The following is a 20,643-nucleotide window of genomic DNA, read 5'->3' on the forward strand; positions in this document are numbered from 1 at the left end:
TGTCAAGGATTGCCCCGCAATCCAAGACCTCTTAGAGAGGTGGCCTTCTCTGTTCTGTGAAAATCAGGTAAATCCAGTTCTTGTTCATGCAGCAACTAAGTGTATGTGAGATCTTATGAGTCATCTTTGACATGATTTTGTGTTTTATCTCTCATTACAGATCAAAGAGGAGTTTAAGCGAATAACCACAATTCATCTGGAGCGAACGTTTTGGTCCAGATTGGACCGGTACACCACCAAACTCCTGAAGATATTTCGAAGGAAGGGTGGGACTGCAGGGACCAAAATAAAACCAATGTTGGACTCACTGAATAAGGTAAAATTTTAAATTATTTTAATTACATAATCTAATGGAAAAGATGAGGTCATACACACTGAGAATGTATCACTCTTATTTAAAGGACAAGTTTGTTATTTTACACTTAAAGCTTTGTTTTCAGATTGTTTATGATGAAATCGAACGATTTTGATTGAAATTTGGACACATGCTGCTGGCCCGAGCTTTTTTGGTTTCTGTGGTAGCACACCCCCACCTCCACAATGGCTTCATTCAAAGACGTGAAACTCACCGAGTGGTCAGGGGTGTTCACTGATATATTCACACACAAATCGCTGCAAAAATGCTTTCCAACAGGTGTTTTACCATTTGTTGTAAAACTGCGGACCTATTTTTTCAAACGCCTCACACCTGTACATTCTTCCGCCGAGAGCTTGAATAATAGAATAGAATAGCGGCGGCCTAATACCGTACATCACAGCACATCTAATACAAGTCAATGGAGTTGGACAAAAACTACAATAAAAACCAGTTGGAAAGTATCTTTTGCAGCGATTTTTGTGTGAACATATCAGTGAACACTCCTGACCACTCGGTGAGTTTCACGTCTTTGTAAACGACAGTTTTATGCGTTTTAGGAAGGATTGTTCCAGCGCACCTATGAAGCCATTGTGGAGGTGGGGGTGTGCTACCACAGAAACCAAAAAAGCTCGGGCCAGCAGCATGTGTCCAAATTTCAATCAAAATCGTTCGATTTCATCATAAACTGAAAACAGGGCTTTAAGTGTAAAATACTGAACTTGTCCTTTAATCTGATCAGTGTCTGTGTTGGCTGAAACTGTTCTCCTGATCCTGACACTGTGGCCACAATTAACAATTTATGCACATGATTGTCTCTACAAGTGTATACAAACCTGTCGTCTCTCCCTTAATATGCGCTCAAAAGCAGAGAAATTTACAGAATTTTCAAAGTGACCCTCTGAGTGCAGCGAGATCCCTTCCTGCTGCCCATAGACTCCAATACAATTATTTCTCAAAATATTACTCTTGTGTGTGGGAATTCCTGTCCTTGCCTGGTTAATATTGTGATAGGAGGCACTGATATGTTGCAAAAAATTCATTTGCATGTCCAGTGATGAGGCAGAAAACTTTCCTCACTGGGCAGAGACAGTTTCTGGACCCACAGATTATGACATGCACTGGACTCTTGTCTTAACACACATCGTTGAGAAATTCACGTTAAGTTGCACACTTCACAACGTTAGAATGTAGCTGCAGGCTTACATTCTCCATGGGTAACTTTCTGTTTACATCTGTATGTGCTGTTATGTATGTATGTTACATATGTTATGTTGTGTATTTTCTGCAATAAATTTTCTTTTTGGGTTTAATAGCATCATGTCGATGGCAGAAGGGACATTATCATTCGTTGCTTAGTTGAGTATCTTGGAGAGAGTAGAGAGGAGCTGATCAAAGACCATCAGGTATCTGATGATCATAATGACTGTATTAAAATTGTCTAACCTTATAATCTGGTCTTCACTTGTGATGATATATTGAAGGTCAAAGATTCTCTTCACTCGTGATGTTTTTTAAAAAAGACTCAAGATTAATATTTTTAATCAGGCTTTTAACTAATTTCTTAAATCTTTATGCTCTTACCCTTTATTTTTTAAATCATATTTAATCTTTATCTTATCTGCCTTAAACTTTAACTTGCCTTTTGTCTGGTTTTTTTCTGACTATTTAACGATCACTTATTAACTTTATTTTATGAGCAAAAGAGTATTTAATTTGATTATACCTTTATAACCTATTTGAATGATTTAATGGTTCTGGTCTACCAACACGCGTGCCGTCCCATGGACAGCTCCAGGCTGGATGGCCCCCAAAAGTGATTTTCTTTGTCTGAGGGTCAGCCTCTGTGAAGCATGTTCTGTAACTTTACGTATGAAAAGTGCCATATGAATATTGTTTGATTTGAGTATACTAAATTGAGTACACCTCTTTTTTATTTTTACATTTTTTTTCTCTTAACCTTTTCTTTTACTTGGAATCTATTCTAGTTATTTCTAATTGTGGTTTGTTTGTTTTCACAGGAGGACGTCAGCCAAGAAGCATTGAAAGAGGACTGCAGTAATCACATGATGAAGATCATTGTAATCCATCCCAATGTGGCACAGGAAAACCAAGATCCTGTGAACGTGTCGGTCATCATTGAGGGGACAGAAATTCTGGAGGACTGCGGAAGTGTGACAAACGCTTGCCTCCTGCTCATGGGTGTCATCTATGCTGTCAACGTAAGTTACCCACTGAAACTGAAATATACGTTTGAGGTATTTCAGAAGCTGTTTCTTGAGCTTGACATCCTTAAAATGTCACCAAAGGTCCAGTCTCTCCACAATAAACTTTTAGCGTGAGTGTTCCAGTGTTATTTGTGCTTTTGTCCAGCACAATTAATTTGTTTGCATTTTGTCTGTTTTCTGACAGTAATTTCAAGTGTTGCTCAGTTTTATACAAGTTCTTTCTGTCATGAACGTTCTGAGAATGTCTGCAAAGGTAGTGATTGCAACTGTTAATGGACAGAGTTGATGTATGTGTTCTGAAAGTTGATTAGAAGAAAGGGGACAGTGCACACTGAGTTTTTGAATAGCATGTTTTTTTTTTTGTATATGTGTATATGCTCTGTTTTGAAATTTGCGAGCAAGAAGTTCTATGGCCATGTTTTTTGTGGTTATGTTATGTAGATATTTTAAATATATCTATGCCATTTCAACTGTGAAATAAAAGTGTCTCTTAAGCTGCAAATATTTGTTTTGGAAAATATTGATTTATTATTTAATAGAATAATAAGAATATTTATTCAATTCGATTAATATTAACTAGTACATTCATAATAAATATTACTTAATAATTACATAGAATATAACAAAGAAAAGATGAGGAAGAAACACAAAGAAATATCAGCAATGTTCACTTGGGTTTTGTAATTGGATGCAATGAAGCCTAAGACATAAACTAATTTAAAAGAGCAGAGTGGGAGGTTATGTGTGATAAGCTATTTTGAACAAGTGAGTTTTGAGTTGGGACTTAAAGAGAGAGAAGGAAGAGATGTTTCTTAAATCAGGAACAAAAACATCTTACATCTTATGCCATCAGCTTGTCCTAGGTCACGGTTTCCTTCCACATAAAGCTTTGCAAAAACTGCATAAAAACCACTTGCAGCAACAAAAATATAATATTCCAGAAACACTCTTTGCCGATCCGATCAGCTGTTCATAACACTTCCTATGTTGGAATAGATGTCAGCGCGAACTTTTGCATGTCCGCCATTACCTGCCCGAAACCGGAAGTGACGTCATTTTTGCAGAAATGTAGTCTTTTTTACCATCAGGGCCTCATGAGCCTATACTAGTCTTTTTAAAAGTTATCTTTGACTTTATGACTTTCTGTGTTGTTTCTGGGATGCTTAGGACTCATATTGCACTGCTGGAAATAGTTTATTTTGATGCATATGCTGCTTTTTTGCTAATTTGCATTATAATATTTATTTTCGTTTTTCCTGCAGTGTATAAAAATTGGTGTATTTCAAAAATAAAACTATGAAGACACTCAAAATAAATTTCCTGTGGTAGGAAACTATTTTGTGCAACTTTTTTTGTATTTACAGTTTTGAGGGATAAGCCTCTTAAATTTCTCTAACTACAAATATATGTTAAAAAATCAAAAACGATTTTCAATTTTTTTGTACTTTATTGCACTTTTTGGAAATTTATGTAATTACTATGCACTTAATGAATACATATAATTAAAATCTGGGCTATAATTGTTGTATTGATGTATAGCAACTTGAAATGCTCCCAAAAATGGCACCACAGCATGTAAAAATATAATATAAGCTCTGGCGGACTTGGTTCTATGGTAGGTCTTAAAGGGTTAAACAGTTTGATGGCGTGTGGGACAAAGGAGTTTTTAAGCCTGTTGGTTCTTGACTTTGAGAGAAGCAACCTGTCGCTGAATAGGCTCCTCTGATTATTTACGAGCACGTGCAGAGGATGCCCAACATTTTCCATAATGTCCATCAGTTTCTTTAATGTCCTTTTCTCTGCCACTGTCACCAAAGTGTCCAGCTTCATGCCGACCACAGAGCCAGCCTTCCTGATTTGTTTTTCCAGCCTGGATGAGTCCTTTGCTGTGCTGCTCCCCCAGCACACCACAGCATAGAACAGTACTCCTGCAACCACCGACTGATAAAACATCCTCAGGAGCTTCCTGCAGATGTTGAAGGACCTCAGCCTTCTGAGGAAGTACAGTCTGCTTTGGCCTTTTATGTACAGGTGCTGCGTGTTGCATGACCAAACAAAACTTTCAGTGCACTGTGAAAGTAAAAAAACAAACAGACAGGAAGGCCTAGTTAGGACATATCTAAGCATGCTCTTCATCTTGGAAGGGTAATTCAAACCAAAACTAATTGGCAGGTTCAACTTGGTAACAAAAGAAAATGCCTCAGCCAGATAAATCCCCAAAACATTCATCCATCAGCCACACACACCACATAACACTGCTGTTCTATTAGATAATGACTTTCTTCCCATGTAACCAGGTGTGTGTCATGGTAAAACTCCCCCACACAACAGAACCCAGAATCTATTAGTGCCACCCATTTTAAACCCTCTCTACAGCATTCTGTTTACACCTGCTATCATTCAATCATCTTTCCTAACATAATACTAGTCCACTAGTTTACATATCACCTCTCATCCCACTAAGTGAACTGGACAAGATGATAAAACACAAACGCATGCTTAAGATGTTATCTGGCCTTCATTGCATGTGTATGTGTCTTAATAGGATTAATGCATTTTCTGTTTGTGTGTGTGATGCCTATTTGCCTATTTGCACTACTCTGCCTGGTTTGCACTCAATGTCATTTACCCTTATATTGTATATTGTATAGCTTTCTTGTTATATGTAAAATTGTATTATATTATTTAATTTTTTTTACTTTAAAATATTTTACTTGCATTTTTAATCACTCTTATATTTAAATGTTCATTTTCTATTTTATCTAGGGATTGAGAGTAACGAAGTTTCTATTCTCTGTATGTCCTGTACATGTGGCAGAATTGACAATAAAGTTGACTTTGACTTTGACTTGACTTTGATTTTTGTGTGCCTCTCCTCCTTGCAGTGTTTCAGACACTTTTCAATTCTCCACTCAAAGGCAGTCGGTTTTCCTCCCCAGGTTCCTTAGCCCAATTTGATCTCCCACACTAAACAACAGCGTTCTTCCATGTCTCCTCCCCCTCCTTCCACTGTAGTCTCGTCTCCCCCCTTGCAGCAGTCCATTGCATCTACATCCATCCAGTCATGATGATGGTGTTTTCTCCTTGCTGATGCCTTTTGCACATACTGCTGTTGCTGCTGGACCCCTCGCTGCTCAGGATACTGCTGTTGTCTCTTGACCTGCCATGTTGTTGCTTTTGGATCTGCATTTCTTGTTTTCAGGGAGACGTTAACATCCTTGGAGCTTGCTTTTCGGGATAGGGAACACATGGAAGTGAAGCTGTAAAACAATTCAGCCAAAACTCGTCCTGGGTGTTTCTAATGATGTTAAGCTATTATTTTACTCCGACCGCCGCCTGTGGAGATTGATCCAGGTCTGCTTCCCACCTGCAACTGACACACTGAGACATTTTGATCATTCTCATCACTACTGAAATCACACATCTCCCCTCACTTTTGTTTTTGAGCCAACAGAACCACGTCATCTGCGAAAAGCAGAGATACGATTCGGAGATTCGGAGGCCCTGGGGCAGACCCAGGACACACTGGAGAGATTATATCTCTTAGCTGGCCTGGGAACGCCTTGGTGTTCCCCCAGACAAGCTGGAGGAGGTGGCAGGGGAGAGGGAAGTCTGGGCTTCTCTGCTTGGGCTGCTGCCCCCATGGTCCTGGATAAGCGGGAGAAGTTGGATGTATGTATGTTACATTTGAAGTGCTTACAACTCATAAACAATGATGTCTGGAGACCAGAGCTCCCTCACAGGTAGAGAAGTCTTAGTGACACCATCACACTCCTTGGGGTCCCAGACCAGGAACTAATTGTGCCAGTACTGCCACAGAAGTAATTGTAATTATTTTTAAATCTCCAGTGTAACATTTAAATATGTGAGCAGCTTTTTACAGTGTCCATGGTTATTCCTGTTATAAATTTTACATTTAGTGAGTACTTACCAGTCTCAGCCACAAGAAAGTAGTGAGTATCTGTGTTTTGTCATTCTGAAATACAGTGAATATTAGTAATCCTGTTACAGATTGAATTGAGCCTGGTTTGATGGAGATAAATGAGTAGGAAGCAGCCTCTCTGTTGCCAGAGAGCTCTAGCTTTAGTATTATATTAGAATCTCTTTAATTTCATCCATCTCTTTGAGGGGACTCCTGCAGATGGGTGAGCTGTAGCTAACGTGTATACAGTCATGGGGAGTTTTTTGTCTGGCTGAGGAGGGGAACGCCTGCCGACACCGGAGGCAAAATCCTGGGTGTTTGATTCCCCAGGCCTGTGTTCCAGTCCACTGTCTGGAACCATTTCTGCGTACCACATTGCTCGTGGAGTGGCGGTGTTCAAGCAAGGAACCTCACGGGGGACGCCTCGTGTAGCAAAATGGGATCTAGAGCCAGTAAAGCGGCGGACGTTCCACTGGGCAGCCGGATGACAAACTCCTGTGTGACTGTATGGCAAGAACTGTGGGTAAAAGTATGTTGTGTTAGATGGCAGAGAATGGTTGTGTGGGAAAGGGTTCACTCAGCATGAGTCAGTTGAAAGTTGGAAGAGCAGTTGGAGAGAAAGGAAAAGAGATGTTGAAGAAGTGAGTTAATAGGTTGACGTGTGGTAGAGTTGGATGTCTCGAGACCACTTTTACGTGGTCTTGGTCTCGACAGACTTTGGTCTCGGTCTTGCTTTCTCACATCGACATAGTGTTCGGGAGATTTGGAGTCAACCATCGGCGGAGCGGATTTGATGTTACAATTTGATGTTACACTGTTAGCCTTTGCAGTAATTTCCATAGCTTAGTACTGCAAAATCAACAGTAAAAAACTCTAAAGGATGTTTGCAGTTTTCTCCTGTTTTGGTTTCCCTTCATTGGCTTCCTGTTAAATCCAGAATTCAAAATCCTGCTCCTCACATACAAGGTCTTAAATAATCAGGCCCCATCTTATCTTAATGACCTTGTAGTACCATGTCACCCTATTAGAGCACTTCGCTCTCGCTCTGCATGCCTACTTGTTGTTCCTAGAGTATTTAAAAGTAGAATGGGAGGCAGAGGTTTCTTCCTGTTAAAAGGGAGTTTTTCCTTCCCACTCTCGCCAAAGTGCTTGCTCATAGAGGGTCATATGAGTGTTGGGTTTTTCTCTGTATCTATGGAGCGCCTTGAGGCGACTTTTGTTGTGATTTGGCGCTATATAAATAAAATTGAATTGAATTGAAATTGAATTGATAGTTGGAACTATTATCTGACTGTCTGGGGCATGGAGTAATTTGTTACATGTGAAAAATATGTTTCAACTGGATTTTAATTACTATGTGTTAATCGGAAGTAAGCCAAATATAAAGTAAAAAGTAAATCAATAGTATACTTGTAAGTTTAGTATTGTGTTAGAGTAGAGTATATTTTAAGTATACTCTTATAGACTAGAAAGGACATTATGCTAGTACAGTTATAATGAACAAAAAGTACATCTAAAAGTTAATTTCAAGTATACTTCTATATACTAAAACGAGGGCCAATGTAGTCCCAAGAAGCATTTGTAGTATACTTACTAGGTAAAGTATACTTAGACTGATTTCCTTTCTATATGTTACATTTAGAGTAATTGTCACGGATTGCCGGGGCAAGCCGTGTGGAATGTAGGAAAGGACCCAAAATGGAGCAGCTCAGGTGCAGGTGAGTGTTTATTTACAGGGGTGGGTAAGTACAAACAGCGGTGGCGACAAAACATGAAACCGGAAACCTAAACTGGGTAAACTAATAAGACAAACCAGAACGAGGATGCAGGGAGGTCCGGAGAAATACATACGGGAAGACGCAGGGAGACCAAGGGGAAACAACACAGACGAACCAGCAATTACTAAGACAGAAAATACAACTTAAATACACTCAGAGAACACAGGGAGATTACACACAGGTGGGAAACACAGCTGGGAGTGATTAACATAACGAGACTAGGGAGGCAAACTGAAAACACTCACATAAGACGCAGACCTTCACAATAAAACAGGAACTTGCACATGAAGGGACACAAACTAAGAAACGCGGACTAGATACAGGAACACACGGGCAGAACAGAGTAAACACTAAACAGAGGAAGAACAGAACCAAAATCGAAGAGAAAACACAAAAAAATGTTGGGTCAAAAGGACCCAGGATCATGACAGTAATGTTTAAAAGTTACTGCATTTAGCAGGGTGTAGCTTTTTCTCTTCTTATTCTTTTTTTATACTGGAACTTCATTTTATTTTTTATAAGGTGGTACTTTTAAGACACCTCTGCTTAACTCCAGTAAACTAACCAGAAATCCCGGAATATGCTCTGGTGGTCATTTTACACAAGTTCAGGTGTCACATCCATGAAACCTACACCACTAACCAGCATCAGTCCTACAACTTCACTCTCAAATTTAATAAATTCTGGGACAAGCAGAAACTGTATTTTTAGCGGTGCATTTTGTGGCAGGACAGACTGCTATTAAATGCACTCTCCTATAGAAATAATTCCCTTGTAGCACCACTTCGTCCTGGATATACATGATAATGTAACACGGGTGTTTTTGTTTGTTCATGTTTAGCGCGTTGGGTTGTGTTTTTAAAGCGAATGTTACATTTTTAAAGCGTTTTATGCGACAGGTGTGTGTAGCACTTGTTACACATCTCAATGGGAGAGCCATAGTCGACACCACACCTTTACCTGACGCACAACGTGACGTATGGCGCACACTTTCAAAACAACAATGGCGGATAGAAGATATTGATCGAGGCGGTTAATGCTCCTTTCGCTGGTTGCCAACCACCATTAAATAACAACAAGAAGAAAATATTGATCTGCTTTTCTTAGTCGTGCGTGTTTAAGACACGATTCAGACTCAAACAAAGCTGCAAAGCAGGAGAACAACATGACCATCAACTATTCTGTGCCACAGTCCCAGTTTGCTGCAGCACATAGAGATGATGAGATGGTGGAAGAACAACAGAGACAATTTACGGACCGTTAAGATGTGCAACTTAGAAGCAGTCAGAGGTAACTGGATGGAGTTCAATCAGGTCAAATGCACAGTTGGTTGGATTATATCTGAAGGTCGTATGCTATTCGTGCTAACTCTGCTAGACTCCAAATTTCTCATCCAATTAATGCGGGAGTATCTCAAAGTAAATGAAACATCTAAACTTAACACTTTTTCCCTAAGACTGACTGACATGGGAAACATTGAAGTTGAATTGGAATCAGCGAATCAGTCTGAAGGTAAGTGTTTTTTCACTTATTCGAGAGAAGTCAGAAATGTGTTCTCATTACTGTTTGGTTTGATTTTTCAGCTACCGTGCCAGGTTATTTTCCAATCAAATGCTAAGACAAAATGTCAATAGATGATAGAAACATGGATGCTTGCAACAGGTAAATGGGGAGACGCTGCACCCCCTCATCAGCGACTTTCTCGTCTCCACTCTCTGACTCCACCCGCAGCAGCAGCGGCCCGGTGTGCGTGAATCGTCACCAGAGCCATGCTGTTGCATCGTTACTCCGCTGCCTCACGAGCCAGAAGCAGTCAGAGTCGGAACAGTGAGTCTCACCGCCGACACACCGTTGGCTCACGCTTCATCAACTTCCGCATCTTCGCCACCGCCTGACTGCACTACGCGGCGCACTGAGATGCCATTGACTTCGGTGAGGAGGAGCAGCAGCAGGTGTTACGGGCGTATCGGGAAGACGAGCTCCGTTGGAAGCCCTCATCTCTGAGGAGGAGCTCTTGCCAGCCGCCCCGCCTCGGACTGGCCGCCCACCCTCGCCGCCTCGATTGGACTACTCGTCTCCTGCTTCCTATCTGGCACGGATGTGGTCGGAGGACGAGGAGCCGGTCGCCATGGAAAGTCAAGTTTTGTCCACGGCCGCTTCAAAGAGGAAGTGGCGTTCGTGCCGCCGTCGCGCATCGCTACGGCCTGTCTTGCCCTCCACTGAGCAACACGAGGATGCTGTGGGGGGCATGGATTTCGACCTCGAGGAGCAGCAGCGCGCCGCATGCGCGCAACTAGAGGAAGAGCTCCGATGGGAGCCGTGGCTCACTCCTAACTACGAAGAGATTTTCCGTGGGACACGCCTGGCCCTTGGGGGCCCCCGGAGTTGCCAGGAGCTCCCGCCTACCGCTCCGCCAACACTCGCCTCCTCAGCCTCTGCGACGCTGCCGGAGGCCCCACCGTCCACTTCAACGGGGTCCACAGCCAAGAAAAAGCGGCGTTTGCATCGCTGCCACACCGCCCAACACTCGGAGGTGAGTGAAACTGTTCTGTCACCCCAAGTTACCTCTGAGTGGAAGGCGTGTGAAGTGAATACAGACTTAGCCGGAGATATGGCTAGTAATGAACTATTAACCAAGCCACAGTCTAGAGACAGTTCTTCTCAGTCAATCACGACTACTTCACTCAATCCCGCAGGGACCACAGAATCTACACATAGACTGAAAAAGACTTCCACTGCTTTTCGTGTTAATAGTGGGAGGGAGGTGTTTCCTTTTGTGTCTCTTTCCGTGTCTGCAGTTCCGACCAAGTCTAAGCTGCCAACAGGAGGAGGGCCCGAGGAGCCCGTCCGGCCGCCTCATGTCACGTCAGCTGGAGGGCCCGAGGAGCCCGTCCGGCCGCCTCATGCCACGTCAGCTGGAGGGCCCGAGGGGCCCGTCCAGCCACCATCTACTTCTGCGTCGCCTGGTCCAGCCGCGGCCTCTGCTTCTGCCACGCCTGGTCCGGCCTCCGAGCCTTCGTCCTCCACGCCTGGTCCAACGATTGTTACCCCCCCCCGTCCAAAGTACATCCAGCACCTCGGCATAGTCGGACAGTTTCTGGGCCTCTAGCCGGACGTCATCGCCGTCGTGGTCGGCCCCCAGACCGCCTTCGCCTGAGTCGCCGCCGTTGCCTTCCGCACGGTCGGCCCCCTGACCTGTCTCTACGTCATCGCCGCCGTTGCCTGGCCTCCGGACCATTTATCAATGATCCACTATTACTTGGACAAAAAAGAACAGCTGATAACTATAAAGACAGTGTTGAGGTCCTCTCTACAAGTGACCACTCGGTTGTGAATGGCATTAAATTTGACTCTGTGTTTAATTCACTGAAGTATTTCCATGTGTGCTCTGGGTTACCTCCATGTTTGGGCCATGATTTATTTGAAGGAGTGGTTTCCAGTGGAACCAGGGCTCTGGAACCAGTCTCCTGGAGAGGGGCTGGACTCTGTCTCAGTCTGGAGTTGCCCCTGGTGAGAGGCGGCGGGCTGGGGTGGGTATTCTAATATCCCCTCGGCTTGCTGCCGGTACGTTGGGGGTTTTCCCGGTGGACGAGAGGGTTTGTTCCCTGCACCTTAGGGTCGGGGAACGGGTCCTGACTGTAATCTGCGCTTATGCGCCGAGTGGCAGTTCAGAGTACCCAGCCTTCTTAGAGTCCCTGGGGGGGGGGGTGCTGGAAGGTGCTCCACCTGGAGACTCTGTTGTCCTGCTGGGAGACTTCAATGCTCACGTGGGTAACGACAGCGAGACCTGGAGGGGCGTGATTGGGAGGAACGGCCTCCCTGATCTGAACCCGAGCGGTGCTTTGTTATTGGACTTCTGTGCTAATCACAGTTTGTCCATAACGAACACCCTGTTCGAACATAAGAGTGTCCATAAGTGCACGTGGCACCAGGACGCTCTAGGCCGTAGGTCGATGATCGATTTTGTAATCGTATCACCAGACCTGCGACCATATGTTCTGGACACTCGGGTAATAAGAGGGCCTGAGCTGTCAACTGATCACCACCTGGTGGTGAGTTGGATCAGGTGGCGGGGGAGGACACTGGACAGACCTGGTACACCTAAACGCATAGTGAGGGTGTGCTGGGAACGTCTAGCAGAGGCCCCAGTCCGCGAGATCTTCAACGCACACCTCCGGCAGAGCTTCAACAGCATTCCAAGGGAGACTGGGGACATTGAGTCCGAATGGACCATGTTCAGCGTCTCCATTGCCGAAGCTGCTGCATTGAGCTGCGGCCGCAGGGTGGTTGGTGCCTGCCGTGGTGGTAATCCCCGAACCAAATGGTGGACACCAGAGGTGAAGGGAGCCACCAGGCTGAAGAAGGAGTCCTATCTGGCTTGGTTAGCCTGTGGGACTCCGGAGGCAGCTGACAGGTATCGACAGGCCAAGCGGAATGCGGCTCGGGCAGTGGCTGAAGCAAAAACTCGGGTGTGGGAGGAGTTCGGAGAGGCCATGGAAAAAGACTTTCGGACTGCCTCGAAGAGATTCTGGCAAACCGTCAGGCGTCTCAGGAGGGGAAAGCGGTGCTCTACCTGCACTGTGTATAGTGCTGGTGGAGCGCTGTTGACGTCGACTGAGAAAATTGTCAGGCGGTGGAAGGAATACTTCGAGGACCTCCTTAATCCCACTGACACGTCTTCCGAGGAGGAAGCAGAGTCTGGGGATGAGGGGAATGACCCGCCAATTTCCGGGGGCGAGGTCACTGAGGCAGTTAAACAACTCCTTGGTGGCAGAGCCCCTGGTGTTGATGAGGTCCGCCCCGAGTTCCTGAAGGCTCTGGACGTTGTAGGGCTGTCCTGGTTGACACGCCTTTGCAATGTTGCATGGAGATCAGGGGCAGTACCTGTGGACTGGCAGACCGGGGTGGTGGTCCCCATCATTAAGAAGGGGGACCGGAGGGTGTGTTCCAACTACAGGGGGATCACACTCCTCAGCCTCCCTGGGAAAGTCTATGCCAGGATGCTGGAAAGGAGAGTTCGTCCGCTAGTCGAACCTCGGATACAGGAGGAACAATGCGGTTTTCGTCCTGGTCGCGGAACACTGGACCAGCTCTTTATCCTCTCGAGGGTACTTGAGGGCGCATGGGAGTTTGCCCAACCAGTCTACATGTGTTTTGTGGACTTGGAGAAGGCATTCGACCGTGTCCCTCGGGGTGTCCTGTGGGAGGTGCTGCAGGAGTATGGGGTGTCTGGCCCATTGCTACGGGCCATTCGATCCCTATACAACCGCTGCAGGAGCTTGGTTCGCATTGCCGGCAATAAGTCGGACTCGTTCCCGGTGGGTGATGGGCTCCGCCAGGGCTGCCCTTTGTTTCCGGTTCTGTTCATAATTTTTATGGACAGGATTTCTAGGCGCAGCCAAGTGGCGGAGGGCTTTCGCTTTGGTGGCCTCAGAATCTCATCTCTGATTTTCGCGGATGATGTGGTTCTGTTGGCTTCATCAGGTGAGGGCCTCCAGCTCGCACTGGAACGGTTCGCAGCCGAGTGTGAAGCAGCGGGAATGAGGATCAGCACCTCCAAATCTGAGGCCATGGTTCTCAGCCGGAAAAGGGTGGAGTGCCCTCTCCGGGTCGGGGATGAGTTCCTGCCCCAAGTGGAGGAGTTCAAGTATCTCGGGGTCTTGTTCGCGAGTGATGGAAGAAGGGAGCCGGAGATTGACAGACGGATTGGGGCTGCAGCTGCTGTAATGCAGACGCTGCACCGGTCCGTCGTGGTGAAGAGGGAGCTGAGTGTAAAAGCGAAGCTCTCAATTTACCGGTCGATCTACGTCCCTACCCTCCCCTATGGCCACGAGCTGTGGGTAGTGACCGAAAGAACGAGATCGCGGATACAAGCAGCGGAAATGAGCTTCCTCCGAAGGGTGGCTGGCCTCTCCCTTAGAGATAGGGTGAGAGGTTCGGCCATCCGGGAGGGGCTCAGAGTAGAGCCGCTGCTGCTCCACATCGAAAGGAGTCAGCTGAGGTGGTTCGGGCATCTGACAAGGATGCCCCCTGGGCGCCTCCTGGGTGAGGTGTTCCAGGCATGTCCCACCGGGAGGAGGCCCCGGGGAAGACCCAGGACACGCTGGAGAGATTATATCTCTCGGCTGGCCTGGGAACGCCTTGGTATTCCCCCGGATAAGCTGGAGGAGGTGGCTGGGGAGAGGGAGGTCTGGGCCTCTTTGCTTAGGCTGCTGCCCCCGCGACCCGGCCTCGGATAAGCGGTTGAAGATGGATGGATGGATGGATGGTTTCCAGTGACTTGTCGCTATATATTGATACCCTTGTGCAAGTGGAAGGGCATTTCACATACAACCAGTTAAACAGAGCAATTGTACAGTTCAAACACGTAGGAAGTGATGCTTTAAGTAAGCCATGTGAGGTGAAAACAGGGCAGAGGCTGGGGGGTTCAGCAGCACAGAACTGGTGTCTTCTACGACTTCTGCCTCTGTACATTGGTGAAAAGATAAAACATCCTGCGGATAGTGAGGTTTGGCAGTTATGCCTTAAACTTAGAGACATTGTTGATATTGTATGTGCCCCCAAAATAAGTCACAATGACATTGCCTACCTAAAGATACTGATAGAGGACTATATACATCTGAGACACAGTAGGTTTCCTGACAAAGCTTTAACAGCTAAACATCACTATTTGTTACATTATGCAGAGCTTATCCTTCACTTTGGACCACACATTCGTTTGTGGACCCTTAGGTTTGAGAGCAAGCACTCGTATTTCAAAGCATGTACAAGAACAGTGCACAACCTCGTCAACTTATGCAAGACTCTGACAGAACGGCATCAGTTACTGCAGTCCTACCTCTCAGTGGGCCAATTGTTTCCACCTACAGTTCAAATCATTGGAGAAGCAAGTGATTACAATCATCATCTTTACAACGCTGTCATTCAAGAAGCTGTGGCAAAAGCCGGCTGCACTAATCAGACCACTTTGGATGTGTCAGCAGTTGTCCACAAAGGTACCAAGTATGTGAAAGGCTATGTTTCCATTGTAGATGACACTGATGATGGCTTGGTTTTTGGGAAGATAGCTGTTATACTTGTTAACGATTCTGGATTGTACTTTGTGCTCGAGTTGCATCAATCCGTACTTCTCATTGACCTTGGACTTCACTGCTTGCGTTGCCCTCCAGAAAGAAGTGTGTGTGTAAATGCTGACAGTCTGATGGATTATTACCCACTACCACTTTATAACATGGCAGGCCTTTTTGTTGTCTCCCTACACCATTCAGTTTCCTCTTAATTCTTTTTCAGGGATGGAAATTGAAGAGGAACTCACAAGGCTCCTGCCGGCACTAGACAGAGAGAAAATAATCTGCATTGTAGAACATCTGACGTATGTTATTGGTGTACAACAAAAAAGTGATCTTTTGTTTGTGGAGGCAGAAGATCTCAAACCCTTTCTCACACCAATTCAAATACGTAAACTACTTCTTGCATTTAAAGGAGGTTTGTGTAGGTTCTGTATAAATCATTGACTTGAGTCTATGATTTGAAGGTCACTCATAGACTCATATGTCACTGATTAGCTTGATTAGCTTTTTTTTTCTCTTCACCATACTACACATGTACTTTGACAGTATAATATTGAAGAGCGTTTTGGGGCTCACATTGTTCGGTAGATAATTAACACGGAAAACATAAACAAAAGTAGACACTAAATCTAACACCATTAACCTTTCATTGGTAGTGGTACAACTAAGGGTTTGAAATTGTGACATACTGTAAAATATATTGACTCAAGGTCTTTTCAATGCAAGACCTTGAGTTTGTAGTTCTTTTGCAGTCCTGGGATTGCTTCTTTTCATCTTCAGACAAGGTCCCCAAAACTGCCTTGCCGTTACTACTCAATCCTAATTGAAGGGTTCATCTTTAAGTGAGGACATATTTGTTGACATAGTAGCTTTTTAAGGTAGCTTTTCCAATTATCTTTATTTATTTATTTTTTTAGATGGCAACGGACCAGAGAACCTGAATGACACCATTACTCTGGAGCCTTGCCCTGCTGCATCAGCTGAAACATCAAGCCATCCACCTTACCCCTCCTCCTCCACGTCCACCACTATGTACAACCATTACTCCAGCTCTTGGGTCTCACACTTACAGATTCCTTGGGAAAGATTTCCACTCCGACTGTCGCATGCAATCACAAGAGGAGACAGAGCTCATCCAGAGGACAGGAGAAGTATGGTCAGAATTGTTGTGGTGGCCATGCAAGTTCACTGCAGAAACCATAAACGTGCATCATGTGAAGAAGTTGCTAAAATCATTGTAAACAGATACCCTCAAACATCTGCAGATCTTACTGAAAAGGGAGAAAGACTGGGTTGTGGACATTATTCACTACTAAGAAGCATCAAATCATCTTCGTCAAACAAAGAGAACCAGGAATGAGGAAGACTGCAGTCCCAACAAGTAGTGCAACCCCACCTAAAAAAGTTAGATGCCTTGTTGATAGCTATGGTTGTATAAATTGGCAGCCAGTTGAACTTCCTGAGGGGGAAACGCCAACTTCTTTAGAAGAAAAGAAACACATCTTGTTAACAATTTTCAATTCACAAGGACCTGGAGCTGTGGAGAGACCTGATGTGGATGACTTCATGTGCCTCACATATATTTCTCAGCGGCAGCTTATCAACAGTTGTCCCTCACCTTCAGTAGCTGAAATTCAGGAGCAGTGGCCATTCTTGTTTACTCGGAAAGGTCTTTCGAACCACTTTTACAAACTCACAGGCATCGATATCAGTGAGCGCTTAGGTCAGGCCCTCATAACCAAAGGCAGAAGGATTATTAACTATTTCTCCAGCCAGAAGCTCAAATGGAACCTTGGTATAAGGACACTCATCCAGCAGATAGAAAGTGAGGGAGTTTTGACCAACAACAAGGTTGGCACAGCAGCCATACTTCTCATGATGAAGTATGTCAATGGAAAATTGTACTTAGTAGTCAGTATAGTCTTTTAATGATATAAGTTTGCATATGGTAGAATACTGCATGTAATCATTTGTGTGTAGAAGTATATAGTTGGTGGCATATTGAAAGAATGTCTCATCCTAGGAGGTCTGTAACATTCTAGGGTGTTCTGGCGTTCACCCCCACATCCTAGGAGCATGAGAGAGGTCGTACCTTGTCTTATTGTTTTACGGTAGGATTAACGTAGCTATGTCAGTTTTAGTTTAAGTGCTTCTTTATATATAGATGAACTGTTGGATTTTTCCTTCACCATTTATGAGGTTTCAAGAAGAAGATAAACGACAGATATGAATGTTTGAAAAAGTTATAGATGAAAAATACTCAAAGGATAAATTCAATTGTTTATTGTTTTATAAATAAGTTGAAAAAGAAAAAGTTAACAAGTAAATAAAGAAACAAGGTAAAATGAAGTAAGAACAAAACTTTAACAAGTAAATAAAGAAACAAGGTAAAATGAAGTAAGAACAAAACGTTAACAAGTAAATAATGAAACAAGGTAGAGGAGAGAAAACCCCAACAATCCCCTCTGAGCACGCACTAGGCGACAGTGGGGAGGAAAAACTGCCTTTAAACGGGCAGAAACCTCCGGCAGAACCAGGCTCAGGAGGGGGCAGACAACTGCCGGGACTGGTTGGGGAGGTGAACAGAGGTGGAGCAAGATGAGGCTACACCAGGTGAGGAAGCAGTAGAGTTCCTCCTCCAGGGCCAGCGGAAGCGTTTGTTCTTCTTTTTCATGCAGTTTTCTACAAGAGCTTTTTTTTCCAGGATGAGGGTTCTCAACTCATCGATGGTTTCTACGTTTTGTTTCTCAAGCTTCTTGCATGTTTTCTCCACCTCTTCCAATGTTGCTTGTTTTTCTTCAAGCTTTTCCTTGAGCTCTTTGGATGTTTCCTCCTGCATTATCTTGTCCTTGTGCATGTCTGCGTTTCTCTGTTGTACTTCTTTGTACATGTCTTGTAGCTCCTCATTTCTTCTGTGGATATCTTGGAGCGTACGCTGCAGGTCGTCATGTATGTTGTCTTGTTCTTGCTTTTGCGCCTGCATTTCAGTGTGTTTGCGCTTCAAGTTGTATTCCAACAATATCCCCTTAGTGAGCTCGGAGTTGTTTCTTGCCATTTGATCCATCCTTTTCTGCATGTGTGAGCATTGTTTGTCCAGTTTTTCTTTTCCCCCTTCTAGTTGCTTTTTCTCTTGAAGAAGGTCTTTATTTTGGCGCAGAGTATCATCCACCTTTTCTTTCAGCATTGTGTATTTTTCCTCCGTGACTTTGAGTTTGTGCTCCATGTCTCTTTGCTTTTTCTCCTGTTCTTCCTTCTGTTGGAGGATTTCTTTATTTGTTTTCACAGCTTCATCAAAGTTTGTTTGGAGCAGCCGATTCTTTTGGTCCATATATTGGAGATCCCATTCTGTCTTCTCAACCGTAGCTTTGCTGTCTTTAAGCTGGTTGGACATCTCCTTTAGTTCCGCGCTCTTTTGCTTGTTTTCCTTAATTAGGAAGACAATCTGGTCTCGGGCTTGTCCAAACTTGATTCCCCAACCCTCATTAATAATATTTATGTCGGGCTGGCGTTGTTGTCTTTCTTCCAGGTTTTTATATTTCACTTCCATCTGTCTACACTTCTCCTCCAGTTGAAGTTTCTCATCTTCAATCTGTTGAATTTTATTCTGGAGATGGTAGTTTTCCTTCTTACTGTCATGTAATGCCCTTTGGACGGCTAAGAGGTCATTTGGCCGGCCACGACAGGAAGGAGAAGCGGCGTAATCTTTTTGCCTTGGTTGGTGTCTTGTTGGATACATGTTGAAGGTTGTAAACGACAACTCTGAAAAGGTTTCCAAAAGTTTCTGTGGTGAACGTGTGAAGGCTGCAAACACAAATGCTGCGAAGACACGAACTAAAAAACTGCTGTTTCTCACCCCTGTTTAAGGAAAAACTTCAAAGGATCAAAGTGTAGTGACATCATAACTCCGTGAGCCAATGAGATTGTCATGTGACATTTTGGAATGGGAATATTTTTTTTAAACCGTTTTCAAATTTAACTTAATATTTGACTGTTTCTTAACTGACTTGTTTAGCTGATTAAGAAATGAATTGAAACGAGCATCACTAACGTTATATAACAGACAACAGAAAAAAAACAGGGTTTTTTTCTAAGTGATAGAGGTATAATACATTTTTTTTTAAAAATTTTTTTTTAAATTATCCTACTTCTTATAAGAGGGAACATTATTTAAAGAATATGTATTTAATTGGAAAACTCTCTATTCAGCTAAAGGCTATAACAAAGAAGGTGAGCTTCCTGCTCAAAAATGAAATGACCCAAATAAATGGAGCATTTCTCTGCAATTACAAACTCTGTGTAAACAATCTTGGTTTCAAAATAAGGCTAATGCTTGTGAGATGTCATCACAGGTGTAAATATTACTGCAGATGTTACTATGTCAAAGTCTCACAACTGTCTTATGTTTATTTATGTAGGCAATACCTACTTTTTACTTTTTTGCTTTGCTTTATGCTCTTGAGTGTATTAGTTTGCCAGCAGCACGAACATGTACTAGTGTCAATAATAATAGTACGGTGGATTAGAAAACCTGCTCACAAGTTGAATAAACACCCAGGATTGTTGCATAATTTTCATTCAAAACCAATATTTGAGTCAAAATGAGAAAGTTGTTTGTGCTGTCTGATGAAGAAGAAGCAAAATAAAGTGCAGTTTTGATGTAGATGATGTTGTATACAAACTAGAAGAGGAAGATAGTAGGATCTCTGTATCATGTTTTGTCACTTTGTACCATGTAATTCTTTCTATTTCCACCAGGGGGTGTTTTCAGAGATGGTAGGTGGTAAAAGAAGAGGTCAGCAGGAAGATGGCGAAGAGCGACCAAAGACCAAGAAAAAGAGGCAGTCAGGCAAAGATGAAGAGTATTATATCCCTTACAGACCTAAAGACTTTGACTCTGAGAGAGGGTGCAGCCCTCACCTCCTTCCTCAATATTCTCATAATGGGAACGTCTCCCTTGTTAAAAGCAAGTTTCCTTTTAAGAATCAGATCCTTAATATCTTTAGAGAGCCACAGTTTGTTATTAGGGAAAGTCTTAAATTCTCTGACTGGAATCACAGAGTCTTTGCTACACACCACATCAGTGAGTTCATCCAAATCAGAAGTGCTCTCTTGAAACAAGGACCAATCAGTGCAATCAAAACACCCCTGAAGGGCAACACAACTGTCTTTTGTCCAGACATTAGTCCGCTTCACACAGGCCTTCTCCCTCCTAATCACAGATCTGTAAGCAGGGAGGAGATGAATAACATTGTGATCCGAAGAACCTAGCGCAGTTCCGGCCACAGACTTA

General features: G+C 43.8%; 1 protein-coding gene across 1 annotated transcript; it reads right to left on the minus strand.

Moving 5' to 3' along the window:
- Positions 1-17,811: 17,811 nt before the first annotated feature.
- LOC120722829 (trichohyalin-like) lies at positions 17,812-19,211 on the minus strand. The gene has a single exon (XM_040013975.1). It carries the CDS (start codon positions 19,087-19,089, stop codon positions 17,893-17,895), a length of 1,197 nt encoding a protein of 398 aa, XP_039869909.1. The 5' UTR covers positions 19,090-19,211; the 3' UTR covers positions 17,812-17,892.
- Positions 19,212-20,643: the final 1,432 nt, after the last annotated feature.

This window comes from Simochromis diagramma, unplaced genomic scaffold, assembly GCF_900408965.1.
Source record: "Simochromis diagramma unplaced genomic scaffold, fSimDia1.1 OVJJ01000621.1, whole genome shotgun sequence".
In the NCBI taxonomy this organism is placed as follows: Eukaryota; Metazoa; Chordata; class Actinopteri; order Cichliformes; family Cichlidae; genus Simochromis; species Simochromis diagramma.